The 19837-nt window shown below is 38.5% G+C and overlaps 1 protein-coding gene across 1 annotated transcript in view; it reads right to left on the minus strand.

The window, feature by feature from the left end:
* The window catches only part of MLIP (muscular LMNA interacting protein), a 100954-nt gene that overhangs the window by 24008 nt on the left and 57109 nt on the right, over positions 1 to 19837 (minus strand). Inside the window, exons 8-13 of the mRNA XM_054180174.1 lie at positions 16399 to 16464; positions 16238 to 16321; positions 16083 to 16142; positions 15162 to 15206; positions 11065 to 11109; positions 4780 to 4905 (exon numbers count right to left, since the gene is read on the minus strand). Of these exons, the coding sequence (XP_054036149.1) occupies positions 4780 to 4905; positions 11065 to 11109; positions 15162 to 15206; positions 16083 to 16142; positions 16238 to 16321; positions 16399 to 16464 (426 nt within the window). The remainder of the gene's footprint in view (positions 1 to 4779; positions 4906 to 11064; positions 11110 to 15161; positions 15207 to 16082; positions 16143 to 16237; positions 16322 to 16398; positions 16465 to 19837) is intronic.

Consider the following 19837-nt stretch of genomic DNA (forward strand, 5'->3'; position numbering starts at 1 on the left):
TATGCTAATTATGGCTAACATTGTAGATTTTAGTGGATTTTCACTAAATCTTATGGGATGAAAGACAGAACTTGCTACATTACCTAAACTAAGGGATGTGTTTAAAGAAACACAAGCATCAGCATTGCATGAGTTCTTGACCAAAGTCACAAGTCTATTTCACATACATGACAAGAGTATGGTGGCAGGAAGTCAACCAGCAGCCCAAATGTGTGAATTTTTTGCTTAAATTGTCACATTAGGTCAGTACTAGGGCCTTAGCTAAAACACAGCCCTCCTAGTTAATCCCTTTGCTAAAAGCAGACATTAAAAATTACCAAGTATTAGAGTAAATTTATGCTACACAAGAAAATGGAAGAAATCAGAAATCACATAGGTCTTGTGGCCACATTTATGTTTGCAAAATTCATAATGATTGTTCAGAATGACAAAAGTTCCTTGGAATAAAAAAGTTTTGGATGAAGAGGCCTTGTAATTTTCACCATATGGGTGGAATGCAAATACACAGGCTGGGCTGTCCTATGACTTCTGCCTTCAAGAGAAGAGTGTTGGGTGGACAGTGCTATGGGAAATGGGAGCATTAGCTGAATTTCCTTATTTCAGCAACTCATCAGGAAGAATATCCTTGTATGAGTATCCTTGTATACTAAAAATTGCACTATCTTAATTATCTTATTTTACCTGCCTTATTCAACTCTTGGGTAGATTTCTGGATTTCTACCAGTGCTTTCATTAGCAACAGGAAATAACCATTTTCATTATAAAAATTTGCTTCAGCAGTCACATGATCTGTTTGTTTGCTCATACAAATGCCCTGCAATGAACCAGGAAACTTGTTGAAAAAATACTGAACCATAAAATCATCATTACCTAAACATGTTGGCCTCAGTTAGTGAAAACTAAAACAGAAGAAACCCCAGCCTAGTAGATGTGAGAAGGTGTTTCTGTAAGGCTGGTTTTAGTTTCAGTCCATACTAATAAGTGGGTAAAATTATAAATTCTATAAATCCCACAGAATGGAGAGGCCAAATTTAGATGCTATCAATATTTCCTATTAACCTAAATTATCCTTCTAGTCAAAGGCAAGAGAAAGTAATTTCCAGGTCTTCAGAGTCTGGCAGTGGACTAGCAGAGACTCTCTGAAGAGGTGATACTTCTCTCCAAAGTGATCAGGAAGAAAAGAAAGTCTGCCTTACTTTGTACTTGCAAAGCACTTCAGGCTTTTTAACAAGATGCTAACAAGCTTTTTCAGCCAATTAAGAGTTACATGAGTGATGGTACATACACACTGTATTTCACTACTGTAAATTGTTAGCGGTTAATAGTGGTTTTGGTTAAATAAATCCAACACATATGCAATTTTGCACACAAAAAACAATAAGAGATTTGGAGTAGGATTAAGAAGACATACCCAGCTTTTGGCACAAATCCTATGTTTTGTCAAGGTTGTTGACACAATACATCCCAAATTCTCATCCGCTTGGCTGAGTCTCCCCTGGGGGCTGTGCTTTTGAGTTCAAGACCCAGAAAATGTGTGACAAGAGCTGCAATTAGTTCCAGCAGAATCTAATGTATCACCCACTGAAAGAGTGAGTGTGAGCAAACCAGCAGCTCAGAGCCTGGCAGCAGCAAGAGTGGCTTGAAGGGGATCAAGCAGCAGGTGCTTTACAACTGCCTTGTCTCCCGCTGCTCCTTCTCAGAGGCACCAGCCCCACTTCTGCTCGCGATAAAAACTTGGCAAACTGGCCTCACAGCCTCATGCCAAGCATTACTAACATCCACTTTGTTCTTATCTTGCTCTTCCATTGTCCACAGTGGTTTCTAATTTTAATGACAAAGAATGTGTTTTCTTGCTAATAAATATTTGCAAGCACGTACATTTTCTAACATTCATTATGAGTTGTTTTCATATCACTGTGTAACAAAATGCCCTATTTCCCAAAATGATTGCTTCCCCAGTTTCAAATGAAAACTGCCATGAAGCCATCATATCTGCACTGCTCAAAACTTGCATACTTACAGTATATTTTATGGTGCCTTTCTGAACAAATTGGAGCATATTTGCAAAACTCCTGAAATGTTACTGAAATGTTTTAAGCAAAAGGAATAGAATTATTTTTTCTTCCCATGATGGAGAAATTGCCGTCTCCAGTAAGGTCATCTAAAGCTGTGGGAAGCTTCATACTCTCTGAGTAGAAACTCACAAATAATACACTGTAATAAGTGTTTGATGGGAATTATCTACTGAATATCCAGTGTTACAAACGGTATGTGTCCTCAATGGAAAAAAAAAAAAATTAAAAAATAAGAAAAAAAGCAGCACTGTAAGGAAAGATGGGGGGGAAATCCCACAAAATAAAAGGAGGTTTTTCCCTGGTTTTGTTGGCACCACTGCAAATCTATACGCAGCGTACCCAGAACACAGATAAAAAGGGCTATGTGTGAGTTGTTCTAAATCATTTCCAGGCAACCTTTACTAATTTAGAAATCTCTTTATGTCTGCATCCATTACTCTGGATTATCTGGATGAGAACAACTGCCTACTAAAGCAAAAATTACTATTTTTGTTTACAAGGGAAATGGTCTTTTCAACATGGAGATATTCCTTAATGAAGTGGAAAGCAAGGAAGCTGCTCTGTTGTGCAAAAAAAACCCCACATGTCCAATACAGGGATGTGAAGTTGAGGATTAGTAGTTAAGGCTGGCTGCGTCATTATGGCTTTAACTGAATGTCACCCACACAGTCATCAGTGCTCAGTGTCACACTGAGAGTTTTGGCAGGGATGGGAGGCATTGCAGACATCTAACAAATATCAAAGATAGAAGTTAATAAAGCTGATGCCATCTGGAACCTCTTCTAGTCTGTACCATCACTGAAGATGCAGCATGAAAGGGTCTGTCTTTTTCAAGATGGGCTGGGTGAAGGAGAGGCAGCAGCATCACCTAGAGGGGTGATGGCAATGGTATTGGAAAGGAGAAGAAAATGCAGAGCTAGGGTAGATGCCTGCTGAGTTCATATTTGAGGACAAGTGGACTAGCACTGGCTCTTCCACAGAGAGCAGAAAGCCTAGCTTCTAGTCTCCTTATGGTAATCTAAACTCTTATAACCCATGAAAGGAGCCAATTTACCTGGTTTTGGCATAATATTGGTGGGAGCATGTCCCAGTCTTGGAAGCCAGCTGCTGTGCAGTCAAAAATGCTAACGACTGAAAGCAAGTGTAGAAGGAGGATGAGTGTCCTTATAGGCTAACAACCCCATGGTCAGAAACTACCACAACTTTCAGTTGTTCTCTGGGCACTAAGCCCAGCTCCAGAGGCAGTGCTGAAGTCCACGGTTCCTGTAAGACTGTAAACATCCTCATGTGGGTACCCAAGTCTCCACAACTCACAAGGGATTTTTATCAGTACCAGGAACCTGCACCAAAAGGCAAGAGCCTGTCATGTTCAGCACTTCATTGTTTTCCTCAGATCTGGCAGCTGTACCAGTAATTGTTGTATTGCACCAGTACTGTGGTTTCCACAAATAGCTTCACATGTCAGAAAGCTTCACACTATGGCATAACAAAGTTTGGTAATTGCATTATTCCTTCATCAGCAAAACTAAAGACAGCAGAATCAATGCCCAGCCCTGATGAAAAGGAAGCTGACTCTGCCTTTGTAGAGAGGCCCCACTAAGGTGGCCTGGACCAGAAGTTCTCAGCAGCAGTCATAGGCCAGCTCTCCCCTTTCACCCTAGGGGGCGACAGGAAAGATGCAGGAATTGTCCTACAGAGTGTCAGAGGTATGGGAAAGAATGGAAACAACTACAATTAAAATATTTTTAAAATTCAGTTATAAAAGGAAGAAGAGAGGACTGCCATTGCTAAAGTCTCCCTCTAATGTGACTAGAGAGGCATATCAGTAAGAGAAATTCAATTAACAAGGTATTTTATTTAGATTGTGTCTGACAATGGGTCTGTTTGCCTCATTTTACTACCCTCCAGATGGAAGATTCCAAACATACTAGACAGGTTTACAACAAGGTCCTACAGGGACATTCAGATTGTGCATCAGAGTTAAAGCTTAATTCACAATAATGCACACAAGCACAGATCCACCAACAAAAAGGCTGAAAGAACAATTTATCTGGGATTTCTCAGAGACAATGCTTCATAGGGGTCAGCAAAGTTCAGGCTGTATTTTTCCAAAGTGAGTCTATGACCTTATGCAGAGATCTATTGGAGAAAACAGCACTTTTGCTGCCCCATGGACTGCCCATTAATGTCCTTCATGTGTAGCAAAAAAAATCTGTCCCTTCAAGATGTGAAAAGATGTGCATACAGTCCTGGGGGAGCTACATACTGAGGAGTGACATGAAAAATCATTGGGGCTCTTCTCCCTTGGAAGGGGAAGAGGCAACCTTGCACAGTCCCTGTATTCCCCATTTCTCTTTAAAGAGGATTCAGGTCTGTACCTCAAATGGAGGAAGCACTTTCCAGTAAATCTGATCCAGACACCTACTTGACAGAGGAACACGGGATTTCCACTTGTTTTCTGCAGTATTTCCTAGAGCATCATAAAAAATGTTCTTTCCTCCACAGGTCTTTAGACCACCAAAATATATCCCTGTAGAAAGCCCAGCTGCCCATCTCCAGCCTGGAGGCTCTCCTCCTACAGCCAGGTGCTCCTCAGAGAATCATCTTACTTTGAAAAGAGAGAAGGTTAAAATAAGAATCTAAGATTACTCAATAACCTGTAAGGAAAAAATTTTAAAAATCCTTCAGAGCAAGTGTTACTCACCTGCTCAATAGCTTGATCACTGATTTCTTCAAGGTACTTTTTAAAAGGGTTGGGTTGATAGGGCTCCTCCTGTTGTTGTGCACTCTTTCCTTTCACCAGCACAGGACGAATGACACCAGGTTTTGTCTTGACACATGGCACAGCCAGGAGAAAAGAGATGAAATAAAATTAAAATACTTCACATATATGCAGAATGTTTGCTGGACACTGGGGCTGGGCTGAGCAGATATTTAAAACTTTTATAACATATTTCATTTAAAAAAAATATTCAGGTGTCATGCTGCCTGACCCAATTTTAACACAGGCTGTGGACAAAAAATGGAAGGAATTGGTTTTATGTGCCAGAACCTCATCACTGACGTCTGTTTACTACCACCACCACATAAATTGATGCAGGGCTGTGAGCCTGTGGTGTGTGGGATTTGCTGTCTGGTTTTGCTAGCAGTTCAACTGCATCTTGATAAGTTTATTAAGTCACACGCTATGCAGAGCCGCAACTTTTCTTTCACGCTGCACATTCCTTTCTGGGCTTCTCAAAGCAGTAACTGTAAAACAAGGAAGGGCAACATCCTGTTAACTTACACCCAAGTAGGAACATATTAAGGGAAAGTCTTACTGGGGAATAATACCAGTGACTGCATGCTGAATTTTGACTTTAATATTTCACTTGGAAAAGTACAAGTTTAGAGAAATTAATCTTCATGGATGTGTGATACCCCTCATTCCAGACAAATGGGATTATTCAACCAGGAAAAAAAAAATCTGTTAGCTACCAACCACCACCAACAAAAATGTCTATTAACTTGTCAATTTAGGCCATCTGTGATTTTCAGAATTCTTACAGTAAGGTCTGGCATTATGGATTGCGGCATAAACTCTAAACAGCAGCTAGGGGGTAATTTTAAAATAAATATCTTATCAATAAGCAAGGAAAAGGAAGGATAAATGGTACATTCTCACTGGAATTTGGTAAGTACTGAAGCCCTGGAGATGTCTGTGATTGAAATAAAATATTGAAATGAAGGAATTATATTCCTGTATCTTATGTCTACCCCATAGAAAATGGGCAATCTTTATCACAACTGCTATAGATAACAGCGGCAGTGCTGCTGAGTTCCTTCTGTGGTTGCAGCCCAGAGGGGCAACTTGCCTAGCTGGGACTGAGAAAGAAGTGCTGTCACAGCTACCCATCCTCAATTTGCAGCAGGGTACAAAAATGCAGAGAAGAAACCTGATTCACTATTAAATTTATTCATAAGATTTAGGCCATGCACATTTAATAATACCATGCTGCCTATTTGGAAGTGCAATAAACTTCAGCAATCTGACTGGGGGAAAAAAAAACCCAACAAAAAGCAGCTTATTATGAAAGTAGTTTAAAATGATGCAGTTGAGCTTGCTGGATGTATCTTGTAAACTGAGATATGGACTGCCTTAAAATAAGATCTGCAGGCATCCGGCAAGGACAAATAAAGAGAGGTTCCCGTTGAAGGGGAGAGTAGAGGAGGCAGGAAATATCTCTATGTATTTTGCTTTTGCCTCTGGCCTGGGAAAGGACAGAGCAGTGCCCAGGGACTGACAGGAAAGTGACAGAGGTAAGGAGAAGCACAACATGGCTAGGAAGAGCGAGGCTTAAGCAGCAAAATATCTTCCCTTAGCTTGGCATTCCTCCTTCCCAAAGGTTGGAGTAGCTCCCTCATCAAATAGGAAGAAACACACTCAGCTGAAAGCAGAAATTCAGCCATGAGGTGATATTCATTTCATTAAATATTAATATCCACAAGTTACATTAAAACCTTTTAATTAAGAAGTTCAGCATAGTGAAAGCTGGGGTGCTCATTTCATTAATTTAGAATGCACAGTTCTTGAATATTCCTTTGTAGGAATCATCATAAAACACTTATTCTACTCTCCAAGATTTCTGAGAAGCGTTTGTACAAGTGAAAGACTTCTGGTTTTCAACAGAAAGATCAATATTAAAAAAAAATAGAAAAAGGAAAGCTACAATTGTAACCAAGCCATAATTATAAAGCCTAAGGATCTGTGGCCTTCTAGAACTCCTCCACACCATGTAACCATGTAATTAAAAGCCCATTGAGACACCCAAAAACATCAAGGGTAAGCTGCTCTCCTTACGTAGGAAGCCTCTTCTGAAAGCATGCTGTAGAAATGTTTATAACGAAGCATTTTCTAAGCAATGCCCCACTCTCAAGTGCTGACTGAGTCATGTGTTTATGTCTGACTCTGCTATCAGAGTGACAGCTATCAGCCAGCAACAAGAATTTGAAATAATTTATTAACGCTATAAAATCTTTGATCCAAAACTAAAAACTTGAACTCTTTGTTTGATAGCAGATGACAGACGCTGGTAGAAAACAAGCTGAGAGTCGGTTTTGCCAGGGAAAAATTGTCATTCCTGTGACAGAATTGAAAAATAAAGGCTGTTCTGATAGCCGTGTGCTGTCATCATAAGGCTGCAGCCCTATTAGCAAATTACACCAGGCCAAAAGAAAAGCTTGAGAGCTGATCCATAATAATTTGTACTGATTTGCTGTGATTGCTCACTGGCATAGTTTTGGTGCAGGCTAGCAAGCATGCAGTCACAAGTAGGAGGATAGGCTGGGCCAGGATGCCTCTTCATAGGCAGTATGGACATGGCCACCTTTCTTCATTGGAATGGGCTGCCTGGGGAGGTGGTGGAGTCGCCATCATTGGAGGTTTTCAGGAGAAGACTTGATGGGGTGCTTGGTGCCATGGGTTAGTTGTTTAGGTGGTGTTGGATTGGTTGATGGGTTGGACGCGATGATCTTGAAGGTCTCTTCCAACCTGGTTTATTCTATGTATTCTATTCTTAAGGGACAGCAGTTTTTTCGGCTGTATGAATATGAGCCTTAGATGATATTTGCCTCAAAAGTCAGAAGATTGAACTTCTCATTGGCAGGTATATGGACATGTTCATGTCTAATTTTTTCCTCTGTTATTATGACACCAATTATCCCTAAGATCATGCTTAAACTGATACAGTCTCAGTTGCTATGAAAAGCGGAAGTTGTATTTAAATACAACCTAGAGAAAAATAAAGAAACAATAATAAAACAAAATATATCCCATAATTGTAAAAATATCGTACATTAGCCCAAGAATGACTATGAGGAAAAACAAAAATTTAAAAAAAAAAATTTCCTTGGCACTAGAAGTCTATGGATCCAGTCAATATAATCAAGGCATAGAAAAGATGCATGAAATAGAAGAGATCAGGGCTGAAAACTAATTTGTTCCCCACTTCATCTTTCCTCATGGAAGCACTTAGGGAGGTTCTCACACTGGCAAAGGCAATTTGAAGAAATTGTCTCAAATACAGTGTCAATAAAACAGGTCTATGAAAAAAATCAATAAAATGAGAGAACAAAGTGCAAGGAATAAATAAAGTTGTAAAGCAATTCCAGTGTGAAATTGCCACACTGTGAATTGTGGTATTTAACTAGCTCCTTCAGACATAATCAGCACCAGAAGAATGAGAAGTGGCAACCGTGGGGCAAGGCTTTACTACAGGATCCTGAAGAGAACCAGGAATCACAAATCACTGTGTGTGACATTTCAAGCTGTGCAAACTAGTAGGAACAAATTATACTCAAGAATAGAATTAGTATACCTTTGGACAAACAACAGAGAATGGCTTTTGAAATGGCACTCATGTCTGCTAGATCTTCTACTGTGATTTTAAAGAATCAGCAATGCAAGAAAGCTGGCTGATACAGAAGATGCAGGTTAAGTTTCAGTTACCAGTACAAGAATTTTCAGGCATCCAGGAACATACAATAGGTGAAATCATGTGAGAATCAACAGACTATCTATGTGAAATTCAATGTTCAAGTTTTTTCTCCAGCAGGTCCCTAAATGCATGACCAGGGATAACAAAATGAGGCTGCATCACAGATTATTAGATTCAGGTAATGTGCAGCCATATTGTGTGGGGATTTCCAGAAGTTTTGGTGAAGATCTTTCAGCATGGTACAATAAAGAAATTAAACTCCTACAGAGTAAAATAATATTTCCTACCAACCTGTTAAAAGACAGGAAGATATCCTGTGATTCTGTGTAACATTGGCATAAATGCTCAAATTTCACAATGGAGGGAAGCCGTAAATAGAGTTCCTCAGCAATGTGCTCAGGAACCTAAATTATGAACTCAGATTGGCTAGAAAAGAGTGGCTGATATCTGATGAAGTGCAAGGTCCTGCATCTGGGTTAGGCCAATCTCCAATGCATATACAGGCTGGGTGCAGAGTGGGTTGAGAGTAGCTCTGAAAGAAGAGACTTGGGTATATTGATTGATAAGAAGCTCAACGTGAGCAGGCTCACACAGCCCAGAAGGCAAATTTTACCCTAGACTGCACCAAAAGGAATGTGGCCAGCAGGTCAAGAAAGGTGATTCTGGCCCTTTACTCTGTTCTTGTGATACCTCACCTTGAATGCTGCATCCAGTTCTGGTGACACCTTCATAAGAAGGATACAGAGCTGTTGGAGTCCGGTGGAGGGTCAAAAATACGATCCAAATGCTGGAACACCTCTGCTGTGAGGATAGGCTGAGGGAGTTGGAGTTGTTCAGCCAGGAGAAGAGAAGCCTCTAGGGGAAACCTTATAGCTGCCTTCCAGTACATTAAGAGATCCTACAGGAAGGCTGGAGAGGGACTTTTTGTAAGGGTGTCTTGAAATAGGACAAGGGGGAAAAGGTTTTAAGCTGAGGGACAGTAGGTTTAGACTGGATCTTAGGAAGAAGTTCTTCAGTATGAGGGTGGTGAGACTCTGAAACAGGCTGCCCAGAGAGGTTGTGGCTACCTCCTTCCTGCAGGTGTTCAAGGCCAGGTTGGATGAGGCCTTGAGCAGCCAAGTCTAGTAGAGAGGTGGAGAGATTAGATTAGATGATCTCAAAGATCTCTTACAATGTAAGCCATTCTGTGATGATTCAATGATTGATGATGATGAAGAAGAAGAAGAAGAAAAAGGCAGGTGAAAATTAAATTAATTCAGCATTGATGTATTTTACAGTGGAAAACTAAACCATGAGTGATGAACTACCTAGCTCAGAAATGGACTCTTACTAGTCAGGAAAACACATCATGGGTTTACTGTACACTGGTCTATGCAAACACTGGCTTACTGCTCAATACAAATAAAAACTAAATAAATTACTAGGAATTGTTAAAAAATGAGTAGAAATAAGAGTAAAGAACCTTATCATATCATAATGCAAACAGAAAGTGCTTTGTTCAGAGCAGTTTATGAGTTTATTCTTCCTATCTCAGAACAAAACACCTAAAAATGACACAGAAAAGGGCAATGAGGATCATCAAAGATCTGGGACAGTGTTCAAGCAACTTTGACTTTCCTGTATGAAAAAGAAAAGGTGACTGATAGAGTATTAAGTTTAATATCTAGAAAAAATATTATTTAGAAAGCAATGGAAGAACAATTATTCACTGTTTCAATAAAAGAACTAAGGTCAAGTAGCAGTTTTTAAACAAGGAAATAGGTTACTATCTCACATAATACAGAATTCAGAAAAAACCTTTGATGCTACAGAATGTTGTAGAGACTGAAGCATAACAAGTTTCAAAAATTACCTGGAAGAAATAATGAAAGTAGAAGTGGTCAAAGGTTACTAAACAGAATAAACTGATTCAGGAAGTTCCTAAAATTCCATTAGCTGAAATACGACAAGGCAAATTTTTCATGCACAACTCATTTTTTTCTCCTAACCACTCATTAATGGGCAGTGTCACTTGGGCTGGCTCCATGACCTCTCTTGTGGCTCCTCTTCACAAAATTTGACTACAACAGGATTAAACTGTAATCAGAGCCAAAATGAACATCTGATGCATAATCTCCCTTTCCTTATTTGATTTTACCCTTGCTTTTCACTACTTAAGACAGCTTTGACTTAAACCAGTAAATAAGAAGGATGATTATCAACAAAACTGCAGAACTGGAATATTTAAGAAGTCTAAGAAGAAGCAGTAGACTCTATAGTTATTATGTACCTCAAGATTCAGAAAGATTCTCTACTTTGCCATTGGTTTAAAAGTAGTGTCAAGATTTACAGTAACTTAAAACAAGTGTATATTCAGTACAGAAGGAGGTAATGCAGCTCTGTAGACCCATGCAGCTTTGTAAGAGGATATTGACTGCAGCTTCTTTCAAAGGACTAAGAAAATAAGTAATAATTTAAACTTTGTTCTTACACATATTTTGAAAATCAGCATATCACAGCTGTGCAATACATACCAGCTGACTTTCTGTCACCGTAGGTGCTGATTTGTTAAGGTTGGCCTGCAAAAAAGATTAATATATACAGTATTACATACAATATTTCACTTTTTGTCTTGATCTAAGCTCAAAGTGCCATTGTCTATCACTTTTCAACAACAATGTTATTTACTCTATCAATTCTATTAGGAGCTCAGTCCAAACTTATCTTTCTGACCTTACATTATGAAACAAAACCAACCCTACTCAAATGTTATTTTTTACCTTTTTACCTTTTTTTTTTCCTGAGTATACAGAAGCCAGATTTTCCAGATCAGGAGTAAATGTGATGAATACAAAGTGAATGTGAAGCCGTTATGTGCCAAATATTTCTTTGCCCCATGCAGCAGTGAGATTCAGAATTTTGGGCACATTGATTCCTCTGATCAACTCCATCAAGCTCTGTAGGTGTTCCACTGGATGTTTCTGTACCAATAACACACATCTCCTTGATCTAAATGTTTGGAGGCCTTGAAACTCTAAAATGTGAATATTCTTCAGCATGGTAATAAAAAAGGTACTAGATACAATGGTTAGATGTCATAGCTGCAGTAGAAGACAAGACAGTGCCATTACAGCCTGCCCCCTTTGAAGAAGAACCACTATAGTTGGATTTTTACCAGCTCAGGTACGTGTTACTCTCATCATTTCAAGCAGAAAAGTCATCCCAAGCCACTTGGAGAGGGAAAAGCATGTTTTTCCTTTGCTTCCTTGTGACAAACATCTTGCAGAGGTTTGGACTCAGAACTCTGAATGTGGTGTCTCAAGTGCTGAGCAGAGATGTGTAATCACACCCCGGACTGGCTGGCTCTACTCCTGCACTTGTGGTGGGGACAGCATCGCCACACGTGATGGTGGAGATCTGTGCTCTTCACTGAGAACATTCACATCTCTAAAGATATCCAGTTGTGAGGGAAACCTTCCCATTTACACAGGGACACCTGTGATTTGGCTCTAAATCTACAAGAAGTAGATACTCTGTTCTTGGCAGATCAAATTAGAGTTTTTAATAGTGGTTACTTGGGACTCTCTTTCATACCATTAATCAAATGTAATGACCAATCTTATTGTGAGCTTAAAGACACCAAAGCACTTCAGAATGACCTACAGATACAAGAGAGCTGAAAATAAATTCTCTCACATTAGCGGTGTGAATTAAGAGCAAATCTCACTTCAAGGAGGTTACCTGAAATATATATATATCAGGTGTAGACCACAGCAAAAGAAGAGCATGCCTTATTTCTGCATGTCTGTTTGCATTTTTAGCTGCTTCACATTCCTTTTTTTCGCTTGTGTACCATGTTGATAAAACTTTTAAAATATTTTCATTAGATTAAAAAAGTTAAGAGGAAAAATATCAATAATATTCAATATAATTATTCCAATTAATCAGAAGAAATGTTTGCAATAGTTGTAAGTGGGCTAAATGACAAAACTACAAATTTGCTAGAACTTGAAATTAATGTCAAGAAAGCTTTTATTAGTGACAGCAATTATATGGAAACACAATGACTAAGTATATATATTTTATATATATATAATAATTATATTATGCTACTATTACAAGTCAGAAGTATCATCACTAATGCCAACAAAGATGAACTGTAATGAAATGGTGAAAGGGATGATATCAAAGACCAACAGTTTAAAAGCTGTTAAATGACAGCTGTAGTAATTAGATGTCAGATGGCGCGATTGTTATAATTTCACTGAAGTCAGACATTTGTCCATACTTATAATACACTCCCTTGTTATTTGCACAATCACTGACTTTTGTTTTTTTTCTTTGCAACTTTACCTTCTTTTTTTTCTTTTAAAAGATTTTTAAGGGAACCTTTTAAGGTTCTGAAGTGCACGAGAATACAAAAAGTAATTGAGGCCAAGGTAAACCTATGCCATTTTAACTGTTACATGGCAGGCTATTTCAACATATTTGTATAGTCTACTAGTCCCTATAACCTACTGAAGTGATTAGTAATGTTTTCATATGTGCATATATATGTATATATATATATACACACACACTTATCTGTCCATGTGTGTTTATAAATTCTTTAACATGACAGATTTTCCTGTCCCGGACTCAAGTTTTTGACCAAAAGCATTCTCAAAGTAGCATTTTGACAAACATCTCAAGATCAGACATTATTAGTACAGTATGATTTTTAAAATTATATTGTTAGATTACCAGGGGAAACTCACTATTTGATAGTACAGTAACAAGTGTCCATAGATCATGTTCCTGATTTCTACCAGAAATGCTGTTAGATTGACTCAAAACATGCACTTCATTTCAAAATAGACATCTTGTACCTACTATGAAGAAATGTTGGCCCCTGGAATACATCTCCTCAGTCAGTGTACACAGAGGCTCAGGAAGAAGTCCTTTACAGCTAAGGGTTAGCACACACCCTTGCATGCTTTGGTCCACACCAGCTACCACTCTTCCAGACAGTTCCCCATCATGGTGTCCATTATTGCATGGAGTGTGCTGCTTTTGGTGAGGTAAAGGGATGAGGGAGGATGAGTGCTAGTATTGGGAGTCTTACTTTGAGGGGAGAGAAGTGGAAGGAAAAGATGACAAGTCTGTGGAAAATCATCTCTGTTTGCCTCACAGTGAGAGCCAGAGAATAAGCCATAGCACAGTTTATTAGGTGGGACAGAAATAGCTTTTATATGTCCTACAAGGAAGCAGAGCAAGAGAGGGGTAAAGAGTTGTTGACTTTTAGGGACACCTGTCTCCTCCCTCCAGACTCTGCTGCAGAGTACAGCCATGGCAAAGTCCAGGAAAGCATGGACCAAGTTCAGCCACCACATTACAGCCAGGAGAGCAGCCTGGCTTCCAATGCAAAAGAAAATAAATTAAAAATTCAGCATGCTTGTACAATTTACAGGAAATGTTAACCTACCACTATTCCTCTGCATTATTCCCAAATATACTTCTATAAACTGGTTTGTTTTATTTATCTAGAAAATTCCAGGGGAGACTGGGAAGAAGGATCTGTAAGAGTGGTTTTCTATGCTAGGAAAGAAAACCTAACTGTATTCCTAGGCATATAAATTGGATGCCTGAATTCATGGTATATGTCAGCCACAGTTCTGGGAGCTGGAGATCTGCACAGGAGTGGTATTAAGCACAATTTGTTCTCACAGACTATCTCTGAAGCACACTCTTATTTCATTAAAAAGCTCTCTTCCAATATTCTTTCTAATTAGTTTGAGCCAGCCCAATTTGTCAAATAAAAATCATGGTATGCAATAAAATATGCATACAGCCACATGCAAAAAGTGAAATGGAATTGATCAGTCAAGCATTGTACTGGCTTAAAATTGCGAAGCCTTGATTGCTTTGCCAGCACTACTTTGGTTAGACTTTCAATAGAAATGCTGAATGGTGAATGGCAAGAAGAGATTTCTTATCACATCACTAGATGACTTGTAAGCAAAATATAGAACTTAATTAACTCTGTGTGTTACTGAAAATTAAAATGTTAACATGTTTAATGTTTCAATAATTGAACTTATGACTCAATACAGAGATTTTCTTCATCTATTGAAATGTGTATATATAGGACAAACCAGAAATTCATCTTAAGCTGAACTGTGGGATTTCAGCCAGCTTTATACCTTGGAAGAAAGTGTTTGGGTCAAGCTCACATTCTAATGGATAGGCAAGAATCAAAGGAATCCTACCAAAGCAAGTCCCCTACAGTGCAGGCTGAGTCCAAACAAATAAACCCTTCAGCACCCATAAAAGAGTGTTTGGCAAATAGCTGAGTTCTTATCCAATGCTCAAAGCAAACAAATAAGTGTGTCAATAAATTAATTTCAACATCATGTTCACACAAGTAAAACTATCAGTAGACACTGCACAAAGGAGTTTCCAGCCATGATGGATTTACAGTAATGGGAAGATGTCTTGTCTCAGTTGTCAGTGCTTCTCTGCACTAGAGACATCTCATGCCATGAGCAGCTGCCAGTGTCTGCTATTTGCAGATTCACCTAGAATGCTACCAAGATTAGACAAATTAGACATTGCTGCATGCAAAATAGAGAGTAATTATAAAAGTACTTACAAATCTTGTTTCACGCCCAGCTGCTCTCTGCAGTGTAGCTGATACCTTATACAAAAGAAATAGTTATAGTAAGAGCAAAGTGTTGCTCCAAGGAGGAACTCAGAGATTTTAATCATTGTGACAAGTTATTAATTGCTCAAATTCAGGAAAACATGTATTTTTCATAAATATTCATGAGATATGAGAGAATAAATTATAGTAAAGTCTTGCTAGAAATTCTTATTGTAGAAAATATTGTATTTCATTCTTATGGCTCAAAAACATTGATCTCACTCTGTTCAAACTGGCCATTAAAGTAACACTGAGAACTCCCATAACAAAATGCCTGTTAGTGGAGACCCACAAGTGTGGTTGCTCATGAAATTCAAGTTATATTTGCTCACAAAATAACCTGAAATGCCATCTTTTCATGTTCTCATCCACAAGAACTTACTTTCCTCCATATTGTTTAAAGAAAATTTCACCTCTCTACTTCCAAACCAACTCCAAATTATTTATCAGTAGATTTACCTCCTGCTTTTTTTCACCTTATTCCCTTTTCTTTCCTTTTTTTTTTCCTTTTAAGGGGGGGAGGGATTCTCATTCTTGCCCCCCACCATCTGAGCTCTTAAATACCAGTTAAGGCTCAAACCACCACAGTTGTCCAAAGAAGTAAACTTTGAATGCTGTAGCCTGAAATTCTACCTCAGTAGTAGAATTTTAGCCACCTTGGATTCAGTAGAGACATTGGAAAATCTTTCCTCAGTAATAGTTTCTGCGTGTTTTTTCAACTATTATCCTGTTTCCATCTTTCAGCTGCATGAAGCCTGATTCATAATGTTGCGCTGACTGACCAATGTAATTTCAAAAATTAAAATGAAATGTTAAGTTCATATTGAAAACACCCACTTGGGAATGTTGATTCAGTGCCTATTCACCTACTTTGCCAACATCTGACTCTGTGCTCATCTGCAGGAAACTTGGAGAAGATTCGCATCGACGCTGGAAAACAATTTTCAACACAAAACAAACTTATTAATGACAAGAGACAAAAGAAAAGGAAGATAAAAAGTCAGTCCCACATACTTATGGATTACCATAGTCAGTGGGTCCTGCAGGACTTGATCAATGACAGCACACAGCTCTTCTGTTTGTTGTCTGAGCTGGGCAGGGGAGCACATCTGAAAAAGATGGACACGTGTCTTAGCTAATCTTTGCTTTTTCAAATAGAGGTTCAAAAGAGATATAACTGCACTACCTCTGCATGGGTGTCCAAATTAGTGCCTTCAGTCACACTGGTAGTCTTGGCTGGCTCTTCTAATGCCTGCAATTCAAAAGATTTTGGTGTGATACCGAGTTTAAAATTTTAAAAACCAAGCAAATATGCACATTTTGCAATACTGTGTTTCTAAATGGGGCTCTTTTCATTTCACCATGGAGAGACAGGAAAAAAAATAATTAGAGACCTACTAAGGTTCCTCAGGTTCCCTACTTCTGATTCTGAATAGGGAGGGGTAGCAGAGAGGGAGAAAAAAAAAAAAACAAACAACAAATCCAATCAACTTCACTTTTAGAAACTACCAATTTAGAATGCCTTCTCCTTCAGCAGTTCCTCCTCCCCTCCCCTTCACAATGTGCTAAAACAATGACTGTGTACTGTGTGCCACAGAGACATCAGGGGCTGTCTGCCGCTCTCCATGGAAGGAAAGCCACTAGCTGTAAGCAGGTGAACAAGGCAGGGTTCAAGCTCACAGCAGACCCTTTCTTTTCCTCCAATAGACATTTTCTTTAAAAAGTGCCTCCTGTTTAAAGAGGCTGGTCATTCCATCTTGCAACAAAAACAATGCCCAACATTTTGGTCTAAGCAGGTATGAAGTCTTTCCAAAGCAAAACACAAGCTTCTTGCATGTGGTTATACATCCTGCTTTCCTACACCTGTACTTGTAGCAGGATTTGAGAACAAGGGAAATCAGCTAGCTAAGCCCTCCACTTTATAAGTAAATAATAAAGCAGTTTCAAATGCCAAACTCCAGCATTCTTTATCATCCTCACTCAGAGTCTGTGAGGAACACTCATTGCTAGTACCCATCCTTGCTTTGAAGTAATTTTCAAATAGACTCCATGCTGAGACAAAAAAATTACTCTGGAAGGTTGCTGATGGGGGAAGCCAGGCTACAAGGGAGGGATCTGCAGGGTTAATGCATATCGGTTTGGGTTTTTTGGTTGGTTGTTTTTGTGGTGGGGGTTTTGTGGGTTTGTTTGGGGTTGTTTTTTGGTTTTTTGTGGGGTTGTTTTTTTGTTGTTTTTTGGGGGGTTTTGGTAACACATTACATTTTTCTGAAGTTTAATTTTGTTATGGACTGATCCCAGTGAGGTGGGCATCAGGATTGTCAGTCATGTAAGACACATGTGGAACTGAGTGGAATATTGCAGAAACTATAAAATAAATAAAATAAATATAAACTTCAGTATTTATTTCTGTGTTCAATTTTGCTAAGTTTTGGTGGGATTTTTTTTTTGGGGGGGGGGGGGTGGGGGAAGGGTTGTTTGGGGCTTTTTGTTTGTTGTTAGGGGTTTTTTTGTTCTCTCCTTCCCAGCTACTGAAAACATACATCTATGTATGCAGAACTGAAAAGTTAATGACAATTTACTTTTAGTATTATTTTAATACCATCCACACATTATCCTGCACACAAGCACATTTATGCAATACTACATCTTCTGTCAAAGAGTACAGCAAGAAAAAAATGAGTGTAATTTCTTTCCAAACTCATTTCTTCCTTCCACTCCAGTTCCAGACAAACCTATTGGCCTTAGAGTAGTAGTTCAAAATGAAAAACAGAAAAGAATAAATGGTTTTGGCATACAGAAATTAGAGTAATACTATCCAAAGACAGAAGGTGACAAGATAAATATTATTTCTCATTTCTGCTATTCAGTTAAATTCATAGATCGACAGACAGTCCTGTAGAAGTGGAGGGGCTCAGAAAAAGAGGACTCAGTATTGTGTCCCTGGTTCCACTTCATCTGAGATTACATTCTCCTGGTAAACATAGAAGGAAGTGACAAAATGAAGAAGAGTCATTCCAGGACCCTTTGGGGCCAGGACTGCCAAAGCAGTCTGTTGTACAGAAAGGATGAGTCTGAATGTGAGTTACGAAAACCAATACATTTTAATCAGCCATGGGTCTGTAAAATTGAAATTGCTAAGCTTCTCAAAAACCTCAAGAAATCAGTAGGCAATGAACACAATAAAGTAACTGTTAGGGAAAAAAATGCATGTTTCTGTTTCATATTCACTTCACCAGAGCAGTAGGAAACAGGGAGCAAAATCAAGGCTAAGAAGCAACTCCCCAAATGATACTGAGGAATCCTCTTAAAGGAACTACAGACACAACTACAAGTCTCTGTTCAGAACCAAGATTCTGCATAATTTAAGTACCAATCATCCACCTGTTTCAGAATAAACTTTATACCTAAATATCCTTGCATTTTTGAGCCTCCATTGACTAAAAAAAAAACCAGTAAGAACAGCATGAAGGCCTATGCACTCCACAGTTCCTCTAAGAGATGGCCATCATGCAGGAGCCATGCTAGAAAGAGCTGTACATTCTTCCCCCTTTTTGAACCTTTGAAGAAAGTTCAAAATCTAATCTCCAAAGTGATCCATCTAATTTCTTTCACTGCTGTTTTATATCTTTTTTTCTTTTCTGTTTAAACAGCCCAAGTCCTCCAATGAAAGGTGAAAACAGAGAACTAGATTTTAGGCATTCCTATCACCTCTACAACGAGACAAGTTCCATTTAATGAGCAATATTTTTTTTTCCAGTAGTGTCCTTTTTGTATTTCTGCATAAAATAAAAAAAAAAAAAAAGTGAGATTAAAAAAGTATGAGTAGCATTTCTGAACTCATTACTGGAGTTATCATGCAATAATGTTATGTTAATTTAAAGCATTAGCACTATCTACAGTGCTGTTAACTAGCACTGTCAATGGTATTCAAGCCTCATTTCCTCAGCTGGCGGTCTAACAATATCAAAAGTGGAACATTCCTATTTTGATATTCAAATTATTTTATTATAATAAAATATAGAGATACAGGTTAGAGAATGAAATTGTATTTCTGACGGAATTTGAATCTTCAGATGAAATAACCAGCTAACAGACCACTGACAAAGGGGAACTTTGGGAGCGTGATGCATACACATCATTGATGTCAGTGATGACTGCAACCCTCCCCCCCTTTTTTCTCCCAAGTTATTTGATTGAGAAAGCTGTATCAGAGCTGAAAGGATACTGCCAAATTATTAGAATGGGGTTTCCAATATTTTGTTAGATGAGTGAATGTATAGGAATTGCTATGTATAGGAAATACAATGTATAGGAAATACAGAACATTGTATCATCCACTACTTTCTCAAGCAGAAGATAAAATGAATACTGCAACCTGCATCTGACACAGCTTTCTTCTTATGGTACTCTGAAAACCATGGGCTGAAAGAAAGCCAAGGCTTTTCCTCTTATTTCTTTTATATATTTTTTTCCCATCAATATCTTTGCTTAAGACTTCAGCACGTGCAAAAAAGTCCCTCTCTGTACCACATACCACAAATTCCTTTAACCTACTCCTTGAAGATCCTGGAAGATGATACTGAAAAGACCTGATTACTTCTCCTCTTTTAATTAATACGAAAAGC

The sequence above is a fragment of the Dryobates pubescens genome, chromosome 3 (genome assembly GCF_014839835.1).
Source record: "Dryobates pubescens isolate bDryPub1 chromosome 3, bDryPub1.pri, whole genome shotgun sequence".
Taxonomy (NCBI): Eukaryota; Metazoa; Chordata; class Aves; order Piciformes; family Picidae; genus Dryobates; species Dryobates pubescens.